General features: G+C 44.9%; 1 protein-coding gene across 2 annotated transcripts in view; it reads left to right on the top strand.

Moving 5' to 3' along the window:
• Micu1 (mitochondrial calcium uptake 1) overlaps positions 1–22,143 on the top strand; it is a 224,095-nt gene extending 201,952 nt beyond the window's left edge. For both annotated transcript variants that reach the window (XM_013156817.3, XM_063238651.1), the window contains exons 11-12: positions 19,871–19,960; positions 21,175–22,143. In XM_013156817.3, coding sequence (XP_013012271.1) covers positions 19,871–19,960; positions 21,175–21,332 — 248 coding nt within the window. In that variant the 3' untranslated portion in view covers positions 21,333–22,143. The remainder of the gene's footprint in view (positions 1–19,870; positions 19,961–21,174) is intronic.
• Positions 22,144–23,909: the final 1,766 nt, after the last annotated feature.

Genomic DNA, 23,909 nt, shown 5'->3' with positions numbered 1-23,909 from the left:
GTAGATGCTTGTAAGTTAATTATTCCCCACATATGCAAAAGCTAAACAAACAAAAGTAAGCATTATCCTTGATTTTTTACCACCCCTACTTCTAAATTTACTTCTTCAGTAAATCCTCATCTTTACCTCCAAAATGTATCGTCTAGGCAGCTCCTTTTCTCCATGTCCCCAGACAGCCATGGTCTCGTCACTGTGGCTCACAAAGGCTGCGTGTGCCATGAACCTTGTGTGCTCTCAGAGTTTATCAAATACCAGTTGTTCTTTTTATATTCCAGATAGACCAGCTCCGTTCCCACTCTACCTCAGTGCCCTTTCCTGGGATCTCCATGTGTTTGCCTCCTTATAATTCAGGTGTTCTCTAAAGATTTTCCCATTCCGTCTTCTGTTATAGCATCCTGATGTTTTCTCATGTATTTATGTGTTTATCTGTCAACCTTAGAATGCTTTTGTCTTGCTTGTGGCTGTCTTTCCTGTGTGCGTATCAGCAGGATACCACTAAATATATGGTCAATAAGTGAATGAGTGAATGAACAAATGGACATGTGAACAAGACATGAGGGTCTAAGCTAATAGGACAGGCAATAATTCCAGCACTCAGAAGACTGAGGTAGGAGGATTACTGCAAGTTTGAGGTCAGCCAGGGTTACATAGTGAATTCAAGGTCAGTCTGAACTACATATTGAAACCCTGTCTTAAAAAAAAAAAAAAAAGATTCGAAGCTAGTAAACCTTTACCCTTCATTGTAGACCTGGAGAACAAACCTATTCATGAATCCCTTATGTCCTTCTGTAACTTCAGTCTCTAGATTTGTATCTTTTTCACCTGCTTCCATGGGAAAGGGGTGATGCTAACACTAATGTTGACTGTCAGGGACTGAGGTTTCCCTGGGAAGGCTAGCATGTTTCAGACGTCTTTTCTCGGTCCTTCCCCTCTGCCAGTTGTACCTGTCTTATCAAGCTTTCGTTGTACTCTGCCCCAAGCCTCTATTTTTATCGGTACCAGGGATCAAACTCATGACTGCCTGCTTGCAAGGCAGGCGCTTATGCCGCTGAGCTAAATCCCCAGCCCCTCCAAGCCTCTATTTTTAGGGCTCCCTAATCCATACTAGTGACTTGCCATTGGTTTGAGTTCTATATGAATTGTCAGTCTGTCCTCCTCTCTCCAAAGAAGTATGAAATTTTTGTGTGGTACTAGGAATTAAACCCACATCCTGCAAACTGAGCTAAAGTTTTTTGGTGAGGGTGGGGGGTACAAATCACTAAGTTGTCTGGGCTGAGCTTTAATTTCCTGCCTCTGCCTTCCAGAGTGCAGGGACTGTAGGTATGTACCACCATACCTATACAGCAGGTACTCGGTAAATACATGAACTGTGGAGAGCTGTGGAATTTTACTGCTGAAGTGAATCTTGAAAGAACAGGAGGGAAAGTATAGTGGTTAAGAAGCAGACTCTGAAGTCATACTGCCAGATTGAAGGCTCCATCTTTCATTAGTGAGGTTACTGAGGGCAATGTCTGAGTTTCATTTCTTTGTTTTCAAAATAGGATAAAATGCCTCTTAGGGACAGCATGAGGATAAATCTACATAAAGCACTTAACTTGGACATTGAATGAATGTCGGCTGCTTCTATAATGAATTCGATAAGGTAAACAAAATATAGTGTGGCTTATCCAGTTTTTCAGCTGTCAGCACAGGTAGTGCTGGGAATAGGGTTGCACCCTTGAGAATTCGCAGTGTAATGGAGAAGAAAGATAAGTATGGACAGTTCTGACTTGGTGTGGTAAGTGCTAATAAGGGATCTAAATGCTTAGAAGTGGAGCCTGGCACATACTGAGGGTGTGGGAAGAGGAGGGCAGGGGCAGAGAGGGGAGCGCTTTTTGTCTGACTTGTGCTCTCAGTATTACTTGCTCTCAGTCTCTGCTGTCTTCATTTTTTCCCAAAAGGTTAGGACTTTGAGACACTGGCACCTTTGAGAGGCTCTGGCACTGTCTCTTCCTTGGCTGGTTTAGAGCTTACAAACCAATCTTTAGGTATAATTTAGCACAGAATTTCCCAAACAGCATTATGAAGAACACTGTATACTGCAATATGTTAATGGTTCTGTGAGTTTATTTTTTTAATGTTCCATGGTTCAGATAAGTTTGGAAAATGCCAAGTTTGGAAGTTATACAAAACTTTTCTATGCAGCACTACCCCTGCCAGCATTTAAAAATATGTATTATTAATCTCCATAAAGGGATGGCGCTATCAGTAATGTTACCAGTCATGGACTGAGCGGAGGGCCTGGGAGATCATTATTCTCCAAAGCAAGATACCCAAAGCAAGATACCCAAGCAAGATACCCAAAGCAAGTTCCCCAACTTACTTTGCTCCAAACTATCTTTTAATGCCTTACAGAGTTAACGTTCCTCTGAACAAGCTGAGAGGTCCAGGCAGGTGGCAGCAACTGCAGAGTTACAGTACTAGAGCATGATCCAATTCCTAAAAGTGGAAGTTGCAGTGAGACTGTGTCTTTAGTTCTGCGTGCCCCGCACGATAATGACAGGGGTGAGGATGAAGTGTCCTTGGTGAGTTCTGACCGCTGAAGAAAGCACCTTTCTCCATGAATTATTATGTCCCACCATAGATCATCGCTTTTGTTCAGCACCCAAGAGGAGCCAGTTCTATTGCTCATTGGTACACATACTCGACATAAAATTAGATCTATTACCTCTCACAGGCTGTCTGGATTATTTAAGTAGTCTGCTGGAGAAGGTAATGGGAAATTGAATACACCTTCTTTTCCAATAGCTTCCTATGATGAAGTAGTTAAAAATTATTTGAGCTGGAGCTCGAGAATAAGCTATGGCCTATAAATCTGAGAGTATTGCAGTTTCTGAAAGAAGAAGAATAAGTTCCCAGGTACAGGAAAATCCCAATGTAAAGCACTCAGGATATTACAGATACGGTAATCTCGTGGGTCCAGCTGTGTCCCCGTGTACTTGAACTATAATACAGGAAAGTAACACAGATATAGTTCATGGCCTATGCTATTCATGTGTCCTTAGATTCTGCTTTGAAAATTGTATCGCACAGCACAGTTGCCCTTAATTCTTTGAGTCATTCATTTCTGATGGGCCACTAGCATAGACAGTAAACAGCATGCCCTCTGCAACCTGAAGGATTTTTTCTGAAGTGTCAGTCTTATTATCAAAAGATCTCAGCTTCTTTTGTCTCTGAGGTGACTTGGATCACATGGGTGACCTCTGAGACTCCTTATGGCTTTCACATTCTTTCACGTGAATAATTTAGAATATAAGCACCACTCTCTTGGCATGTAGGTCCCTACTGTGTTGTTGGAGGAGACAGCAATAAGTGATAGAGTAAGCAGTTTCTAGCACATGACACACTCGTCTGTTCTGAACAGTCAGCTTCAACAGACGTGCTCACAGTTCTCCCGAGCAGTAAGCACATATAATAACATCGCCTTTTCAGGCCCCCAAGGCACAGTGCTAAGTGCTTATCTGCATTGTCTCTCCTAATCTTGGAGATACTAGCTCAGTTTTATAGATAAGGAACTAGCAAAGAAGTCAGCTTGCTCACTGTTACCCACTTGAGTAGCCTGCAGCTAGGATTCAAGCTTGGGTCTCCCTGATCCCAGAATCTGCATGTTGCCTCTCAGTATATTTTAAGATTGTGTTGGAGCTTGAAAATCTTTGTGAAGCTGAACCAAGGAGGCAATGCAGGTTCACCATTTTACACCATGCTTCTCAGTAGTTGAAGGAAGACAGGCTTAATACTCTTCCAACCTGGTTGCCTTTGCCTGAAAGTTGACCATTCTTAGTTAAGAATAAAATCCTTCTCGGAAACTAGTGCTTTGAAGGTAGCATCCGTCTCCTAATTTTGGAATATGACATTTTCCCTCGCATTCGACTGTTCTGTTAAGGAGCACATTGTCCCATCCTACACCCTCTGGCATCTGCAGTGTTTACCTTACACTAATAGAGCCTTGGAGTGATCCATTCTACCTTCATCTACCAAGTAAGAACATATTCCTACACACATCTGTACTCTTCACCCTTCTAACCTTCCCCAAGAAACCAAAACAAAAGCCCACAGTCACCTAAAATCATGTTGCACGGAGAGTTGAAATCTCTTAAAAGGAGACCACAGCACAGTAAGAGGGCAGCATGCCAAGCTGGTAGCTTCTCAACATCAAGCCTTGGGCCCAAAGGCAGACTTCTCAGCTTCTAGTGATCTAGATGTTGTTCGCCACTCTTACCCATTGGTGTGTTAATGGCTTGCTCTACTTGTCATGACTGCTTTAATATCTAGCGTTGAGTATTGACTGTATGTGAGAAATGATGGTAAAAAATGATGATAAGCATATGTTTTGGCTTTACATTCAAACCTGAGGTTGAATCTCTGTTACTCTCTAGTGACCTTCAATGAATCTTTTTAAGTTCTCAACGCCTCAGATGTTTTTATCTATAGAATGGTGATATTATAATATTTGTTTCAGGGTCACTGTAAAAATTAAAGTGATACTATGTGAATATACTAGATGGACATTATAACCATACCCAGCTGCCTGTCCTGGTTTTCAGTCCAGGTGCTTTGTCCTTCTTGTTTACCTTATTAAGGGACTATCAGGCCAAAAACAACCCATCCCATATAATAACTTGGCCAAAAAACTTTTTTCAGAAAGAATCTGGGGGCATAGACCAGAAGCTGTACACTTGTCTAGTATGCCAGAGGCCTTGGGTTTGACCTTCAACACTGAAAAAATAAAAATACTTTTAAAAAATATTTTAAGGGCTGGGGATTTAGCTCAGCACCTGCCTTGCAAGCAGGCAGTCGTGAGTTCGATCCCCAGTACCGATAAAAAGGAAAAAGACAAAAATATATATATATATTTTTAAAAGATCAGATGAGGTCCACTGGAGAGGTGGTCTCTCCAGTCACTTTTTAGATTGCTTTACTTCTCCTAAGTTTCATCATTAAGTAGATATTGGGCTGGGGATTAAGCTCAGCAGCATAAGTGCCTGTTTTGCAAAAGCACACAGTCATGAGTTCAATCCCAAGTACAAAAAAAAAAATCCCTAAGTAAATATGAAGTATGTTTTCTACATCTTTGTGTCCTACTCAAAGCCTAGATCAGTAGTGGTAAACCTATGGCTTGCATGCCACAGTGGGCGGTTATCATTGAAACCTCACCAGCCTAGATGCCGCCACCACCATCACCACCACCATGCTGGGGATGTGATCCAGCGCCTTGTACATGCTATGCAAGTGCATTCCCACTGAGCTACATCCCTAACCCTTTTGTTATTTTGACACAATAGAGTTTCCCAGACTTGTCTTTAATTTAAGGTCTCTTGCCTCAACCTCCCAAGTAGCTGGGACTACAAATGTTTGCCACCATGTCCAGCTGACAACTCTTTATTTTAAATTTTTTTTTTTTAAAGAGAACAAAACAAAATGAGAGCAAAGCCAATCAGAACAGAACAATGCAAGCAACACAGCACTTCCAAACAAGACAACAGGATATCAATAATGGCTACCATAATGTCTCTTGTTTTCTTTCAAATAGTTGACCATACCTTCACACACAATAATATCAAAACAATAAAATAGTATAAAACCATTCAAAAGAATGAAAACATTACAAGACTTCAAAGTCAGATAACAGGAAATGAACAGTGTTCACTATAACGTCTCATTTTCTTCAAAAAACTTGTCCATAATATTGCACATAATAAAAGTAAATAAAACAACAGAATAGAATCAAAACAAAAGAATAAAAGCATGTAGGTCTTCAAAACAAGTTGACTGGAAATCAGTAATGGCTACTATAATGTCTCGTTTTTTTCAAAATAGCTGTTTATATCATCATACATAATAAGATCAAACAAAACAAAACAATAAAACCAATTAAACAAATGAATGAAAGCATTATAAGATTTCAAAACAAGATAATAGGAAACCAACCATGATTACCATAATATATCCCATTATGTTCAAAATAGCTGCCCATACCATCAGACAAAGTAAAATCTAACAAAACAAGACTGAACAAAGCCATACCTAACAAAACTGTGGAAACAATACAAGACTTCAATACAAGATAATAAGGAATTTAACGGTAGTTACCACCTTTCCCTCCCAGGTATTTTCTCTCCTGTCACTCTTTTACAATAACTATTGTGCTTTTTGGATCCCATTAGTTCCTTCCGATTTTAATGCTTGGGTTCACCCATATGAGTTCAAACTGTTTCAACCATGAATATGATCTCCAGTTGCATCCATTTACCTACAAGAGCCTCGAGATTATTCTGCTTTATAGCTGGATAGCTTGCCATTGTGTGAAAATACCATATCTTTCTTACCCATTCTGCAGTTGATGGGCAAGTTACCCTTGCCTTTTCTGTGGTCTCCTATCACATGGAACAATTATTTTCTTTCCTTTCATTTTCTCTCTACAACGTCCTTTAGCATTCTCTGTAGGGTTGGTTTGGTAGTCATGAATTCCTTCAGTTGTTCTTTATCATGGAAGTATCTTATTTTTCCATCAATTTTGAAAGATAGTTTTGCAGGATAGATCATTCTGGGTTGGAAGTTGTTTCCTTTCAGGATTTGAAACACTTCATTCCAAACTATTCTTGACTTGATGGTTTGTGTTGACAAGTCTGTCATGATTCTGTTGGGTTTTCCGTTATGGGTAATTTGTTTCTTTTCTCTAACAGCTTTTAATATTCTGTTCTTGTGCTGAATTTCTGGGATCTTGATTATTGCATGTCTGGGTGTAGATTTACTTTGGTCATGGCTAGTTGGAGTTTTATATGCCTCACTTACCTGCATGCCAAATCCTTTTTCCATGTTTGGGAAGTTTTTTGCTATTACTTCTGTAAATAGCCTTTTAATTTCATTTGTGTTGATCCCTGCTTCTTCACTGATACCCATCACTCTTAGATTATGCTTTTTTGCGTCATCTTGTAGCCATTGAAGTATTTCCTGATTCCTTGTTATTTTTAAGAGACCTTTTCTTTCACAATCGCTAGCTGCAATCCTGTCTTCAAGGTTTGAAAGTCTATCTTCAGTCTCTTTCAAGTGGTTTTGCCAGCTTTTGATTGATTTTTTAATTTCCTGGATCTCTTTTGAATCTGTTTCATCTATTGTAATTCCTTTCCATATTGTTCATTCAGGGTTTCCATTGTTTTCCTATGCTCCTCTTTTTTTTATCTATGTCTACTTTAGACCTGTTGAACAATTCTTTCATTATGTTTGTGATTTCTTCTTTTACCTGAAACATTATTTCTGATTTGATAGCTTTTACAATGTCATGAAGTTGTTTCTTTAGTTACTATCCCCTCAGAGATTTCAGGTGTGACTTCCATTTTGTTCGATAACTGTCTCTCCCAGACTTGTTCTGTGTGGACTGGAGGTCTGAGATTGCCTTTTGCACCTTCATCTGACATTCTCCTGGGTTCCTCCCAACAAGCTGGTCATGGGACCCCAGATACTTCCCATTTTGGCTGCCCCTCCATGGTGTAGGGGAATGGGACAGGCACCTGGGGTCAGGGAGGAAGCAGGAATGTGGGGCGGGCTTCTCCAGAGCTGTGCAGCCACACGGGGCTTCCCCAATGACCAAGTGTGCATGGAGGTGGGGCTGCTTCTCTCAGCCTGTGTGTCTACACTGGGACTCTCACAATGGTGGCAGGTACACAAGGGTGTGCTTGTCTGATTCTCCTGGTAGGTGATGGCTGCCCAAAGGAACCAAGGGTCTCCAATGGTGGCCTACAGGTGCACAGGGCTTTACCTGGCTGCATGTCCTTGCTCCTGCTGGCTGCCCAAAGGAATGAATGAGCCTTCCAGTGGTGGTACCTGGCAGGCAGAGGCAGATCTCCTGGCTCTCTCTGCCCATGCTGGCTGCCCCCAGCTGACAACTCTTTACATACAATAAATAGCTAATGTAAAACACATGAAATCAAACATGGCCAGATCCTGGAAAGAACAGTGAAACGCTCCAATAAAATCTCAGGATGAAAACTAGTCACAGAGGCCAGTGCCTATAATCCCAGCTACTCAACGGGCTGAGGCAGGAAAATGGCAAATTTAAGGCCTGCCTGGGCAACTTAGCAAGACCCTGTCTCAAAATGCAAAAATAAAAAAGGCTGGGATGTAGCTCAGTGTAGAATATCCCTGAGTCTGAGCCCCAGGAGTAGGGAGAAAAAAAGCATAGGATGAGAGTAAATGTTACAACGATAGCACTGTGCCATGTCATTGACTCCTTTGACACCCTGACAGGTGGCACCTTCTCTGACCTCAGGTTGGGTTTTTATTAAATATCTCCAGGAGCTCCAGATTTGAAACTCTGTGACTATAACTAAATCAGCAAATTTATTGAGTATAATGATGTTCTAAGGGACTTGTTATGGCCTAAAGTTATATCCAAACCTATGTGAAAATTAACTAATTTATAATTATCAGATGCATTTGAAGTCAAAGCAAAAACCATTGAATTCCCAGAAGAAAAGTAGCAGTTTTAATTTACATTCTTGTTAGGAAAGTTGAAACTTAATTAAACTTTGGCTAGTGCCTCTGAAAGATCTGATTTGTGTGGTTTAGTTTAGTACTTAGTTGCAGAAGAGTATAAAATGCACCTAAAAAATGAGAGCAGATACATAAAATGTGTGATGTGAGGAACTCCAAAAGCCCATTCACAGTCGTAAATACCTTGCTCACTGACCAGCTCTGTAGCTTCCCTGCTGCTGCATAACAAATAACCACAACTTTAGCAACTTGAAATGGCACTTCTGTATTTATGACCGACCTCGTCCTGGGTGCAGCATAGCTGGATTCCCTGCTCAGTGTCCTAGCGAGGCTGAAGTCAAAGTGTTGGCATGGATGCATTTTCATCCAAAGTTTAGGGTCCTCATACTCACAAGCTGCTGGCAGAACTTAGTTCCCTTCCGTTGTGGAACTGAGGTCCCCTTTTCCTTTTGGCTGTTGACGCTTCACAGCCCCCTGCAGGTCCTCGCCCCATCACCTGCACAGTAGCACCTGAGCTCTTCAAAACCATCAGGAGCACTGTCTCCCACTCTGCAAAGCTGGGTGCTCAGTAACATAATCATGGGAGTGACTGTCCCATCCCCTCTTTCATGTAAAGTCTCAGGGGTGATTGTTTATCAGGGTCACAGATCCTCCCCACACTTGAGGAAAGGGCAATACACAGTTTATGTAGACCACAAGGTGGGAATGTTAGGGCCACCTCAGAATTATGCCTACCACACCAACCCCAAAATCCCCATGTTTAGTTTTATTCTTTTATTCCCTGAAGATAAGGCCATTTTAGCTGATTTAAGCCATTATGCTATTTTGAGGCCAGGCATGGTGGCACATACCTACAATCCCGGCACTTGGGAACCTGAGGCCAGGAGGATCATCATGAGTTTGAGGGCCACTTGGGGTATATAGTGAGTTCAAGTCCAACCTGAACTACATGGTGAGACCCTGTCTCCAAAAAAACAAGCCATTAAACTATCTAAAACAACAGCAACCTGGCAGTCATACAGTTTTAAGCCTGGAAGGGAAATTAGAGATCATTTTGTTTAAACTAGGTATGGTGGTACACACCTAAAATGTCAGCACTCAGGAAGCCAAGGCAGGAAGAGTGTAAGTTCCAGGCTAGCCTGGACAACTGAGCAAGACCCTGCTTCAAAATAAAATGTAAAATAGTGCCAGGATATGTAGGTCAGTGGTAGAGCACTTGCCTAGCACCTGCAAGGCCATAGGTTTAATCTCAAGTATGAGAGGGAGAGAGAGATTACTGCAAGGAAGGAAGGTAAGCAGGCCGGCCAGCCAGGCATGGTGCATGCCTGTAATCCCACACTCTGGAAGACGGAGGCAAGAAGATTAACATGAATTTGAGGCCATTGTGGGCTAGATAGAGCCCCTCTCGAAAAACAAAACCAAAAGAGAGAGAGAGAAAGTCATTCATTTCATTTGTACTCTATTGCTTTTTAAGCTACACAGAGGAAACTGACTTGCTCAAATAAAGATGGAATGACACAAAACCTCCCAGAAATTCAGGTGCAGTGACTGCTACACTTCTGTCCTCTTTAGTACATGGAAGCCACTACTGCTGGAAGGACCTATATATATTATTATGGAGGGACTCGATGCTTTTCTGTGACAGCAAAAATAGAAGGACATTCAGAACAGGGATGGCCCAGCCAGCCAAGAAGGCATAAAGGCAGGATTTCTGAATGTCATAGATCTGTGTGGGCAACAGGTTTGGAAAGAAAAAAGTTTCTGTTTTATCAATTATTTTAAAATTTGTGGGAGGCAAAGCCCTGTGCTTCAATTCATCACTGCATTTTATAAAAACATTTATATGTGAAGAGGAGTATTGGCCAGGATTCCATTCATTTAAGACAAAAGCATCAATTTTTAAAATAAAATTATCCGGGATGTAGGCAAAGAAGTAAATGTTCCTTCTGAGGCATTTTCTATGCAAAGACCTGGTTTATTTTTCTAAGCTTGAAGTCACTTAGCATTGTGAAGATTGATTCTGGCTTAACTACATCACTTTGAATATATTATGATTTAGTAAAATTATATAAGTACCCCGAGGGGGAGGAAAGCTGCTTTAAAGATTCATGATTACCACTGGGAGACAGTGGAGGTGAGGGTAGGGAAGAGTGCCAAACCCTCCACATAAATAGACAAGAGCAAAATCAGCCAACATGACATCCCACCGTGAAAAAGTCGTGGAAAACATGGTGACAGTAATTACACCAATACAGCCAGGCACAGCGGCACATGCTGGAATCCGGAACCTAAGGAGAATGAGGCAGGAAGATCAAAAGTTCAAGCCCACCTTGGGCAACTTGGCAAGGCCCTGTCTCAAACTTTGAAAGATACAAAGGGCTGTGGGTGTAGCTCAGTGGTAAAGCGTTCCTAGGTTCAGCCCTCAGCACCACCCATTCCCCTAAAAAAGAAAAAAATGGCACCAATACAGGGGAAGTAGAGAGATTAGTATTCATTGTAGGGGCAGCTTCCTGGAGGATTTGAAAGTTTTCTACCTTGGAAGCCTCTGAAGTTCTTATAAAGCTTCTGTAAAGGTGAACAGTACCTAGTGCTTCCTATAATTACAAGTTGAATTTAAATATGTCAGTTGCTCTCAGTTTAGCCAACAGACTACCAAGTAAGTAATTTTATAAAGAGGAAGAAAAGGACCTTCTCCTCAGATGAGAAACAAAGGAGAAACGGTTAAATAAATCCTGACATGTCCACTTGGTGGAATCCTCAGTCTGCAGCTATTAAAGGAGACTGTCTGTGTCCTGGGAAGGGATTCTCTCTCAGACATAGCACTGAGTAAAACAAAGCACTGTATTTGCCATATCACCATTCTTGGAGAAAGTCAAGAGGTGAACAAAAAGTACATGATTTTAGGCTGGGCATGGTGCCACACTCCCACAATCCCAGCTACTCGAGAGGCTATGGCAAAAAGACCTCAAGTTCCAGGCCAGCCTAAGCAGTTTAGCAAGACTGGGTCTCAGAATTCAAAAAAGGCTGGGAATGTATGTAGCTTAGTGATAGAGCGCTTGCCTAGCGTGCCCAAGGCCTGGGTTCCATCCCCAGTACCACAGAAATGAATAGTCACACTTGATTTTCTATCCACAAGTATTTCTATAGAAACTCACAATATTGGTTGCTTCTATGCAGCTGGATGATAACACAGGGAAGAGAGACTTTACCCTTTTAAACCATTTCAGTTTTGAAACAAGTCACTGTATTATCTAATCAAAAGTAATTTTTCTAAGAGTCATGTGTGTATTAGTGATAAAGCATATGTGAGACCCTGGAATCAATCCCAACACCAAAGAGTAATTCTCTAAAACATGTGAAAAGAATGAATATCCAAAGAGTAGGAAAGAGGAAAGCAATATATATATATATGGTAGGCACTGATTCTTGGAAGGTTTAAATAAAAGGTTTCTACCTTTGAAGCCTCTGAAGTTCTGATAAAGCTTCTGTAAAAGTGAACAGTAGCTAGTGCTTCCTGTAGTTACACTGTATAATAAATTAAAAAGCCCAGCACCTGAGTCATAGCTGCTCAGGAGGTTAAGGGGGAGCATCACTTGAACCCAGGACTTTGTGGCCAGCCTGAGCAATATAGGAAGACCCTGTCTCAGAAAAAATGTATGACAGATTAGTCTCCAGATGAGAGCTGGCTTGGGATAAAACCAAAACGGGCACCTGTGAAAGCTCTCGCGATGCACTGTTCCCCTGGCACCTTCCATGCCAGCTGTCAGGCTGAGCACCCTTCCTGCTTTCCATATTTTACTCAAACTGACTCCACCCAACTCCACATCACCAGCACCACACATGCACAAATCAAAACAGGTTCTTTACTCTGTCAGAATTGTGATCCAAAATGTACCTCTTCCTAATACATACTGTGACATTGCAACCCATTGTGTATATTTACATCAGATAATTCTCCCATGTATTTCTCAATCTTCGTGATGTTGCAGGCTCCCCTGCTAAATTAGGGTTACGCCCTGGATGTGGCAGCTGAAGTCACTGAGTGCCTTATAGTGCTTGTTGAAATGATTACCCAAAGCTGGGTGTGGTGGCAAGTAAGAAGCTGTGGCAGGAGGGTCACTGGAGCCCAGGAGTTTGATACCAGCCCAGGCATCATAGCCTAAGGCTGCATCTTAAACAGAGAAGAAGGAGATGAAAAAGGAAGAAGAGGAGGAAGAAGTGGAGAAGGAGGAGGAGGAAATGTTTACCTCGGTGGAAAATGTGATGGGGATTTTTGATGAAGCTAGTTACAATACTGGAAGGTGATAATAAATGTTATTACTAAATCAGTTTTCAACAAATTAAGGGTGCAAGCCCACTGACACAGTCATGTGGGATAACAGTGCTCTGATGCAGAAAACCTGACCACAAGTTTTCTTTCTTTCTTAGGTGTGTACCCTAAGTTAGGAACCAAGACTGCCAGTGTCACCTCCTCTAGGTGGTCTCCCCAGCACTGAAAAAGCCCCAAGCAGAACCGGGATTGTTACCATTTTCATTAATAGTACACAGTACTAGCATTGCTCTGGGGTCCTTAAGTTTCTAGTTCTCCTAAATGCTAACTTTTCTCCTCAACACCAAAATCAAGTTAAAACATGTGTGTTATACTGTATTTCTCAGGGGTCTTTGGAGAAGATACAAGAAAAAGGACAAATACTCATCAAGGAAAAATCCTCCCCTTGTCCCCTCAGAGCCATGTAGAAACTAAAACATTTGTATCACAAGCGTTTACAGGGCAGAAGTATGGCTTCCCCCACTTTACCTCAGCAGTCACAGCCAGCCTTTGATTTTTTCCATTGCAGTCCAGTAAGGCAGGAGTCATCACATCACATCACACAGCCAAAGGCTGGCAGCCCAACTTGGCAATCACCTTTGCAGACACCTTCACATTGGGAAGAGACGGGCAGCTCCTGTCTGTGTCATGCTCCCCAAAGCTGTGTCTATGTATCAGAGGCAGCTGTAGAGAAAAGCTCCCAGGGCCACCTTTGTTACACGTGTTTCTCATCAGTTGCTGTTTAGTACACTTTTTTAAGTCGTCCCTGAAATCATCAGTGTGAGTTCCAAAGCAGTGCTGTGTCTCCCACTGCATAGAACAGTCAGCCCTGCAGTCAGGCTATAAAGCTGGCTCCTCACAGCTCCCAGCTATCAGTTATTTAGCCCTGACCAAAAGCACTGAAGTGTTCCCCAATTTGGCTTTTTTTTTTTTTTTCATCTGAATGCTTTCTCTTTAGAGTAACAGATTCATGGAAGAATTGGTATGATTCACATAAAGGACCAAGCAGACCTTGGACACAGAGAAACCCAGCTCATTACCCGCTACCTCTGTGACCCTGGGCAAGTTATTTAACTTCTATAGAATTCACGTTTGCTCTGCAGTCACTTCCAGTTCTAAGATTCTCTGGTTCCAAGTGGACATTTCGGCTCTATTCACTTCTGAACTCTCTTGCTCAGTTGTCGTGACTAGCTCTACTCAGTGTCGCTTCTGATAGTATATTGTACAAACCCAATTGTGTTGTGTTTCTTTTTACCATAGAATTCTCAAGTCATGGACCGTGCCAGAGAGTTTACTGGGAGCCTGGCACAACTCAGATTCTGCCTGGGCTATTCAGAGAGCCAGGTGGTACTAGATTTTTTGAGTGCCAAATGAACCTGCTTCTTTAAATTCCTTCCCGCCCCAATCTAATAGAAATCACCAATCTCGTGTCAGCATATCATCCAGGGACCTAGGCCAATTGGTCCAAAAGGAATACATAAGCGAGGCGTGCTGGTGCACACTGTAATCCCAGCACTCCGGAGCCTGAAGCAAGAGGATTGTCTCTAGTTCAAGGCCAGCCTGAACTGCACAGCAAAACTCTGTCCCAAAAAAACAAATTTAAAGAAAGGGATACAGAGTCTCTGAAACCCAGGCTCTCTTATTTTCATGGTTCCTTCATGCTCCATATGCACATTTTACAGGCTCAAAACTGGAATTCTGGGGGCTGGAGGTTTAGCTCAGCGGCATAAGTGCCTGCCTTGCAAGCAGGCAGTCGTGAGTTCGATCCCCGGTACAGATAAAAATGAAAAAGACAAAAAAAAAAACTGGAATTCCAACCACCAGTCAGCATCATTCCGAAATGAAGCAGTTTTTCCCCTGCTCTCACAGCACAATAATGAGCAGATTCCTGTGACTGTGTACTAGCAAGCAAGTATCCAGTTCTATAGCACACAGGAGCCGGGTGTCCAGGAATTCAGTTTCATTTGTGTAACCCACAGGCGAGGGCTCATGCATCCAAGACTGTCCCCTCCTCCTGTGTCAGTAACAAACTCAGGGAGTTTTACCTGCACTTCCGATGGCCGCAGAAATGTAGGTTCCCACAACTAGCTCCTTGAGTTCAACCCGTTTGTGAGAGCTGTTTATAGGACTTAGGAGGCGTTTATGTTTGCTGGTTTATTATGAATGACACATCCAGATGCACTGGGAAAGGTCTGGGAGCGGAGCGCAGGGCTTCCCTGCCCTCTGTAGGTTCCCACCCTCCAGCTACTATCACATGTCCAGCAGTCCAGGAAGTTAGAACCCTGTGCCTCTGGGTTTTTAATAGACTTTTCACCGAGTTTGGGCCATTTGTGAGCAACTTTCAGGCTGGAGGGTAGAGCCAAAAAGCCCCAACCTTTTCAGTCATTCCTTGGTTTCCCCTGGGACTAGCTCCAGGCACCACCATCTTTATTATTATTAATTGTTTATTGGTAGATAGTAGGTACATGTGGTGATCACATTCATCACAGACAAGCTGCACCTGTACCTGATAACATCTAATTCTTTTCCCTCACACCCCTACCTGCCCATCAACCCTCTTCCCTTCCTTATTTACAAAACCTTTGTTTCCATTTTTCCTTCTTTTCTTATTTTTTTCTTTTCCTTTCCTTCCTTTCCCCTCCTTCCTCCCTAGTTCCCCTTCCCATTTGAGCATTTTCTTCCTATTCAATAATATCTATTATATATTTTGGTCCTTTTTTGTACTCAGTTTCTCATGCCAGAGAACCATGGATGCCATGTCAGAGAATACATGTGCAGTATTTACACATGTGTGTTCAATTTATTTCACTTAAGAGTATGGTTTCAATGTGCATCCATTTAATTAGAAATATCTCGTTTATCTTTCTTTGTGGCTGAGTAATACTCTGTTACATTAAAAAAACAAAACCACATCTACTTTATCTATTAATTAGTTGATGGGCATTTGGGCTGTTTCTAAGATTTGGCTATAGCAAACCATGCAAAACATGGATGTGCATATATTGCTGTAGTATGATGCTTTTAATTCTTTTGGAAAGATACCAAGAAGGGAGATAGTTGGATGACCGGCGCAGCTCCAATGAAACAGGAGACAGGAGACGCTTTTGTGGACGACAGTTAACTGCTGGTTTATTTACGCGGGCTCTGGTTTATATATTTGGCCGTGACCAATCACAGGCTGCCACGAGGAAGCAGGGCGGGAATGGGATGTAGGCTCCGGCTACCATATCCAGCTGTGGCCAATCAAGAGTTGCCACAGAGTACGGAGTGAGCACGAAATGCGCACGGGTTGGCTAATTTAAAGAGGGAGGTAGCGCATTGCGGAAGCTGGCGTGGTCCTTAGTCCCGGTTGGGGTATGGTATGTTGAGCGCCTGCGCCCAACAGTTGGATCCAATGGAACCTCCACTTTTAGTTTTTTGAGCCATCTCCACACTGATCTGCAAAATGGTTGCACCAGAGAAGGTTTCTTTTTCCTTTCCCACAGCCCCATTTGTTATTTGTTGATTTCTTCTTTTTTTTTTTTTTTTGTCTTTTTCCTTTTTATCGGTACCGTACCAGGGATCGAACTCACGACTTCCTGCTTGCAAGGCAGGCACTTATGCCACTGAGCTAAATCCCCAGCCCCCTATTTGTTGATTTATTGGTAATAGCTATGGGGTGAGATGTAATCTTAGTGTTATTTTAATTTGCATCTCTCCAATGACCAGTGATGTACCAGTCATGTTACTAGCATACAAAAAGAAATCCCACTTTGAGGAGCCCCAGGGTCTTAGGAATTTTATACCAGGAAACAAACCAAACGCATAGTTCACAGTATCCCAGTCCTCAACAGGGAAGGCCCACTTCCAGTACCAGTCGCTGGCTCGCATAGGGAAGTTGAGACTAGGGGAGGGAACTGTTCCACTTGCTGTGATTTCATTATGGCTTTGTGATTCAGAGATGTTGGAAGCAATGTGAATGAGCCGACACTTAGGACCAGCTGTCAAGCACTCGCCTTGTGATCTGCTGTCCTCTCCTTTGTCCCCAGAGCACCTGGTTTGACAGCTCACCAGCTAGTCAGTCTCCCTCTTGCTCTGATTACACTGCAGAGGCCTGACTGAGGATCCTGGACCTGGCCGGCCTCCCCAGCTGGGCTGTTCCCTGATGGTGCCATCCCAGTGATTTGAGTCACAGCGACTTAGCAGCCTAGTTTGCCTGTCATTCAGAGGACGCCAGCGCCCTCTCCATGTGAGACAGAATGCAGTCGGTAGCCAATCTGAAATGAGGCGGGCTCTCCGTAGCCCCCGGAGGTTCCTGTTCTACAACTGCTTAACACCAGTTTAATGAGCCGCTCTCTAAACATTGTCAAGAGCTCTCCCTGACATCATTGAGTATTATTCACTGGTTTATTAGAGGAAAGAGCACTTGTGCATTAGAGAAGGCTGACTTGGAATATTGGGACAGTTGACCGCAGGCACTCTGTCTGCCTGGGAGAATGAAAGAAGGGGGAAGGGGAAGAAAGACCAAAGTGGGAGCCTGATGTGACGTGCGGAACAGCACTGACCATAGGACAGGTCCCTGTCACCTCTCGGGACACACCTCTGTGGCAGCAGGGGAAATCCAGAAGGCAGTCAGTTGGAGAGCGGTTTCTCTGCCCTCTGTCTGTCTGCACCGGGCAGTCTTCTGCGGGGAGCTGAGTTTCCTGAGTGGATTGTCCTGAGGCACGTTGAGAGCAGCTGTCAGCATTTTTGTTTGTTGTAAATCAGCCCACAGGGCTAAATCTCTAACCCTGAGACCTCTATGGTCTTGTCAAGGCGCCAGGACACATCTCAAATCTTGTAGAAACCCTCCACAGTCTCTTCTGTCCAAGTCTTTAACTTCCAAGGATTCCTCCTTCACCCGAACTCACATCCTGGAGGAAGGGCAGCCTGAGCAGTAACCCACAGCTGCTTGACAAAAAACTGGCTCTTCCCATGCCACTGGACAGCCTCCTCCCCTCAGGCCAGACGTGCGCATACGTGCATGTGTGTGTGTGTGTGTGTGCATGCGTGCGTGCGTGCGTGTGTGTGTGTGTGTGTGTGTGTGTGACTGAGGATTGAGCTGCGGCTCCCTCCCTTTTGTATCTATTTTGTTTTGAGACAGGATCTCAGTGAGTTGCCCAGGCTGCCTTAGCCTCCCAAGCTGGGTCACCAGTATGCGCCATCTCTTAAGAAGTTGAGCGATTGCATCGGGCTCACAGAAAGTGGGCAGTGGAAGCAGCCCGATCCAGCCCTTCTTCTGCAGCATGGGTCTTGCTCTTCGGCATGGCTCTGCTGTTGCCACCTGCTGGCCTTGGTACTGTGCTGCATATGTGTAGGCAACAAATGTGAAGAAAGGTCAAATGCAGGAAAAGTGCCCAGACCGGCTGGTGACAGGAACGGAAATCACAGGAAGGAAAGAAGGAATGCTGGCACCAGTTTAAGTTCACATTGCTTCTGAGTGAATCTAATGATGATTTTAGAGAGCCCTTCATGATTGGTTGATTCATAAACAATCCTTTTCTTTACTGGGAGTTTCACTTCACCTAGAAGTGTGTCTGTTAGCAATAACATAATTTATATGAGCCATGGACTGGGTTTGAGGATGAGAGAAAAGACAGTAGAAATTACCTCATCCTTCCCAGATTGTCTTTCTCATGTGACTACTAGTATTTAACAGGAAATGGCACAGAAAGAGAAAGTGGCAAGAGTGCGTGGTGGTGTGCAGTTGTAATCCCAACACTTGGGAAGCTGAGGCAGGAGGATTGCTGCAAGTTCGAGGCCAGCTTAAACCATCTCAAAAACAGAAAGAAAGAAAGAAAGAAAGAGGCAAGAGAAAAAATTTTTCTACTGAGACCAAAAACAATTTTTTTTAACTGCATATTAGCCAGGCATGGCGGTATATGCCAGTGTCTCAGCATTCTGGGAGGCTGAGGCAAAAAGATCAGAAGTTCAAGCCCAGTCTCCCTAATGACTTAGTGAGACCCGCATTCTCAGATAAGTAAATAAATAAGTTAATGAATGGATGGACAGATGGATGGATGGATGGATGGATGGGGATGTATCTCAGTTCAAAGGCTCTGGATTCAGTCCCCAGTACCACCCAAAACAGAACAAAAAACTGCATACCCATCTCGTAAGACAGGAGCCACTGCTTTTCCCTAAGGCACAGCTGGAAGAAAACAAAGCAGCTGAGGCAAAGCCAGGAGGGAGAAGGAGGGGCGGGGGGGGGGGGGTGAGGAGCTCACCTGCGGGCATCAGCTGTGTGCAGGAAGGAGCAGCAGCCTCCTCATCCCCCAGCACCCTTCCCTTGGTGCCACTGAGTTCCTGGACTTCTGTCACATCACCTCCAGCAGGATGAGCATGTTAAGGACACCGGCAAGTGCCATAGCAGTATCTGGGTGTCTTTTTTTTTAAGGAACTCTTGTGATAATTTATTAGAAAAGTTGCCACTGCATGCTGTAGACTACTAAAGTTCTATCTTTAAATATTATGTAAAATTTTAACAGTATTATATAGATACTGACTTTTAAAAAAATAAATTAATAAAAGCCAGGTATAATGGGTGTGCCTGTAAGTTCTAAGTTCTAAGATAGTTTGGATTGCACAGTGAGACCCTGTCTCAAATATATATGTGTGTGTGTGTTAGTCATTTTTAAATGTACAAATCAGTGCCATTAATCATGTTCACCATGTTGTAGAACTGCTGTTGCTATTTTCCAAACATTTCTATTATCCCAGACAAAAAAATCTGCCCGTCAGTACAAGCTCCCCAAAACCCTGAGCTCTTCTACTTTCTGTTTGTGTTGACTTACTATCAGGCATTCTTAATTAACTGTACAAACCTCTCAAGCAGTAGAAAAGAATGAAACCTGAGGTAGAAAGGACAGGGGGTTGTGGATAAAAATCAAATTCTCATTTTCTTCCACAACCGAAACACAGCTGGAAGCTTCGGGCCAAGCCGTTTACACCCACGTTCAGAGAGTCAGCACGGAGCCACCCTGCAGTGCTAACTGAGTACCTCTCACCTTGCAGTGACCATGCAGCAGGTGGCCAGGACTGTGGCCAAAGTGGAGCTGTCCGACCATGTGTGCGACGTGGTGTTTGCGCTCTTTGACTGTGACGGTGAGTGGGTCTCTGGAGTCGGGGGGACCCTGAGCCTCGCCCCCCTTCTAGACTTACTGACCAGCGTCAGTGTTCAAGGCCCACGTCAGTGTTCAATAGCTCTCAAAACTGAGAAATAGAACCCTGGGCCCTGTTTTGTGTTTTCCATTTCTTCGTGCATGTGGGGTTTATGTTTGTTTTGTTGTGTTTTGTGGTGCTGGGGATTGAACCCAGGACCTCCCATTTGCTAGGCAAGTGCCCTACATTTCTTGGAATTCCAGGTTGCCTGTGATGCCTAAACTAATCTATGACCTAAAGGATCTTAAACAGGGGTCACATTTTCAAGATTGCTTGGATTTGTGTTTTCCCTAATTGCAATCCTAAGTGGTTCCAAATAAATGTACTTTTCTTTAAAAAAAAAAAAAAATGGATACAAAAATATTACACTGGGGTCAGGGATTTAGCTCAGTGGCATAAGCACCTGCCTGGCAAGCACGAGGTCATGAGTTCAATCCTCAGTACTGCAAAAAAAAAACTATTACACTCAACTTGTTGCTTAGTAGTTAAGGAGCACCCAAATATTCTAATGCCTCCAGAAAGTGAATACAGCTCTGTCTAGGATACAGGTAAAGAGTGTAGACACAGAGGCAGATCAGACCCAGCCAGGCAGTGCAAGCACAGGTCAGCGAGGGTTTCTCGGAAGTGTCCCCGGAGCTGAACTGCAAAGGGCAGGCAGGAACTGGTCAGGCAGAGGGGAGGGAGATGGAGGAAGCACTCGGGTGGGGACCACGACTGGGGACCTTGTGTTCACTTGCCATCCCCACCTCCGTGTCCAGCAGGACCTGACATCCGTAGTCCTCAGCAGCCACACCGCTTGCCCCGAGCCCCAGAGCGTCCTCCGCTGGCCCCTTTAGCCCTTCCCTCCACTGTGGCCGGAATTCGTCTCTCCCTCACCCTGGGAACATCTCAAGAGACAAAACACACAGCCTGTTTACTTTATTCTCAGCACCTGGCACAGGCCCTGGCGTACACAGAACTCTCATTCAGCCTTTGTCACACCACAATGCACTGTCACTGAGCTGCAGGTGGAGACATCGTTCATCCTAAGCCCGAGAGCCACGTCGGCCGCGACAGGGAGCTGGGCTTTGGAGCCACGTGGTATGGGCAGTGGCATTTGCTTGCTGGCTGTGCTCGAAGGCCTCCACTCACACTCTTGTGCTTCTCTCTTCCTCTAGGCAACGGGGAGCTGAGCAATAAGGAATTTGTCTCCATCATGAAGCAGCGTCTGATGAGGGGCCTGGAGAAGCCCAAAGACATGGGCTTCACCCGCCTCATGCAGGCCATGTGGAAATGTGCACAGGAAACTGCCTGGGACTTTGCTTTGCCCAAATAGTAACCCAAGACTACAGAGGGGCACTTCCCGCACGCCAGGCACCCTGGAGCCCCTGGAGCAGAGTCTCAGCGTAGCCCTCCATGCTCCTTCCCTCCCATCAGCCTCAGGACCCACAGCTCCCCTGTCCCTGTGCTCTGCTGGGCTCTGTTCCCAGTGACCACACCCACAGGGTCTCACACAGACAGACTCACTTCAAAGCCCACAAAGCCCTCGGCTCCTTCCTCAGCCCTATCCGTGCGGCACCTGTGGGTAAAGAATCCAAGGACCCCTCCGCACACACACAACCCCATGAGGGAGCGAGTCCTTGAGTCGCTTTGCCATGAATTTACAGTAACCAGAACATTCTTTGCTGTCCCTCCTGTGGTTGTTTTTAAGCTGAGAGTTGGGAATACTCTCTGTCAGGCAAAAACAAGTCTGTGATGGATGCGATGGTGAGGATTTGGGCACCTTACGCTGGCAGGAAGCCTGGGCCCGAGGAAGGGCCTGCCAGACACAGTGACTGAGCTCCACTGCAGGAAGACGCAGTGCTCGGGGGCCACGGATTCCGAATGTATTGCAGTTTCTTTGCTGGCCCCCGACTCCCTTCCTTCCTCTCAGGTCCCCTAGGACTGTGCTTAATGAGCAGCTGCAATCCAGCTTGACCCAGTCCCTTGTCCTCCGTCACTCCCCCGCCACCAACACCCATGAGCATCATCTCCCCTCCAGAGCAGGCCTCTGCAGCCACACAGCAGGCTCCCGGCCTGTCTGCCCTCTGTCCCAAACACTCATAAACTATCACTTCAGTGATTGACAATAAAGATCCCCAAAGGCTCCTGTCTGGTTCATTTTATGGTCCTCCGAGCTCCTCCCATTTTACAGATCCTGCTAGCGCAGACCCATTTTGTTCCTTCTGGAGTCTGAGTCTTTCTGACCCAAGGCAACCTGAGGCACAAAGTGAGGGTACTTGGAGGTGGGCTGTGTTGAGTGGTGGGGTACGTGAGGAACCATCCGGTAGGGTGAACCTAAGTTTGAAGAAGCGTAGCCAGTGTACGGCTGCCTCACCCAGTAAGAGATAGCTTAAGCTCTGGGCTCTGAGGGTGCTCCCAGGTCTGCAGGCCACTGCCTCAGTGCTCCCTGCTACCACAGAGCTCTGTGGCAACGCCTAGAACCTGTGCTTCTGCTGGAGAGGAGCGGTGGCTTCCTGCTGCCCGGCGGCACCAGACAGCATTTCTGACAGCTGTTCAGTTCCCTCACTTCTAACACGCCTTCAGGAATTTCGGTTCTCTCCAAGGAGATCCCATCTCCAGCCGCCTGCCTTTCACTCCTTTTTGGGCTGTCCCTCATGTCCAAATGTAGGCTTCGCACTGCTAGTTGTCCTAAGCCTAGCAAAACAGGAGCACTTCATAAATTGGGGGAGGGGCAGGTGCGGGGTGGCCTTGAATTTGCAACAACCCTCCTGTGTCAGCATCCAGAGTGCTGGGATTACACATGTGCACCACTGTGCCTGGTACAGTTCTTAAATTTGCCCCGGAATGTCTAAGTCACACTCTCCTATTCTCCTTTCTCTATCCTGAAAGAGCCCGGTGGCAGCCTCTGTGGGGATGTCCCCTCCAGGAGTAGACCTACCAGTGACCTGGACACACTCAGCCAGAAGTTATGGCATCGCAGGGAGAGCACTGGCCTCACCCATAGCCGTGCAAAACCCAGAGTCTGGCACACCTGGAGAGGAGACAGCCACACATTGGCACAGGAGGTGAAGGGAGTGTTGGGAGGTGCCAGCTGAGCCACCTAGAAGCAGGGGCTCTTCCACAGACGTCGTGGGGCAGGTGGCAGGTGAGTTGAGAGCGTGCTGGTAGGGAAAATCCCGAGAGAGTGGGTGTGAGCTGGGAAGAACTTGGGGAACACATAAGCTGGTCTGTGCTTGTCTTCCAAACTTAAACTGTTTCTTTACCTAAAGAGAACAAGCTCCCTCTCCTCGGGACTCAGCTCCAACTGTCCCCTCCTTTAGAAGCTCTCCTTGGTACCATTATGACATTGTCACCCACAAAGTTCAGACCCAAATATTTCCCGGACAAGGTAAGTGACATTAGCGATGCCTTGACAAGACCCTCCCATACACCCACAGCCATGCCTCGCTTTTGTTGTTGCTATTTTAAAAAACAAAACACCTCTCTTTCCTCCATCCCGTCTGTGGCATCAGGAAGGGAAACTCAAGACAGGACCCAAGTTGCTGGGCTTCACTGATGACTGGGTTCCGCATCATCCAAGACAAGCAGAAAGAATATGAGATTATTACTGAGGAAAAGGGGGTTGCGGGTGTACGTGATTTTGAAAATCATTATTTTAGAAGCTTGTAGTCCCCGGGCTGGAACTTAAATTTTAGAACCTCATCTTGACATACAAGAAGAAGCCCGGCAATGGCTGCTACTGGGTCAGAAAAAGGCGGCATGGAGCCAGCTAGGGGGCCGGCGGGACGGGGTGGTGCTGGTTCGGTTTGTGGGCTTCGAGTGCCACCTGCTGGCAAGAAGGCTCAGTGCAGGCCCTCAGGCCTGGAGTAGTGGAGTCCTGTCCAGCCCGGCCGCTCCCCTAAGAATGGGC

The sequence above is a fragment of the Cavia porcellus genome, unplaced genomic scaffold (genome assembly GCF_034190915.1).
Source record: "Cavia porcellus strain 051 isolate PalLab524CR breed Dunkin Hartley unplaced genomic scaffold, mCavPor4.1 scaffold_28, whole genome shotgun sequence".
In the NCBI taxonomy this organism is placed as follows: Eukaryota; Metazoa; Chordata; class Mammalia; order Rodentia; family Caviidae; genus Cavia; species Cavia porcellus.
The sequence above is the reverse complement of the archived record's forward strand: the minus strand, read 5'-3'. Positions and strand labels throughout refer to the sequence as shown.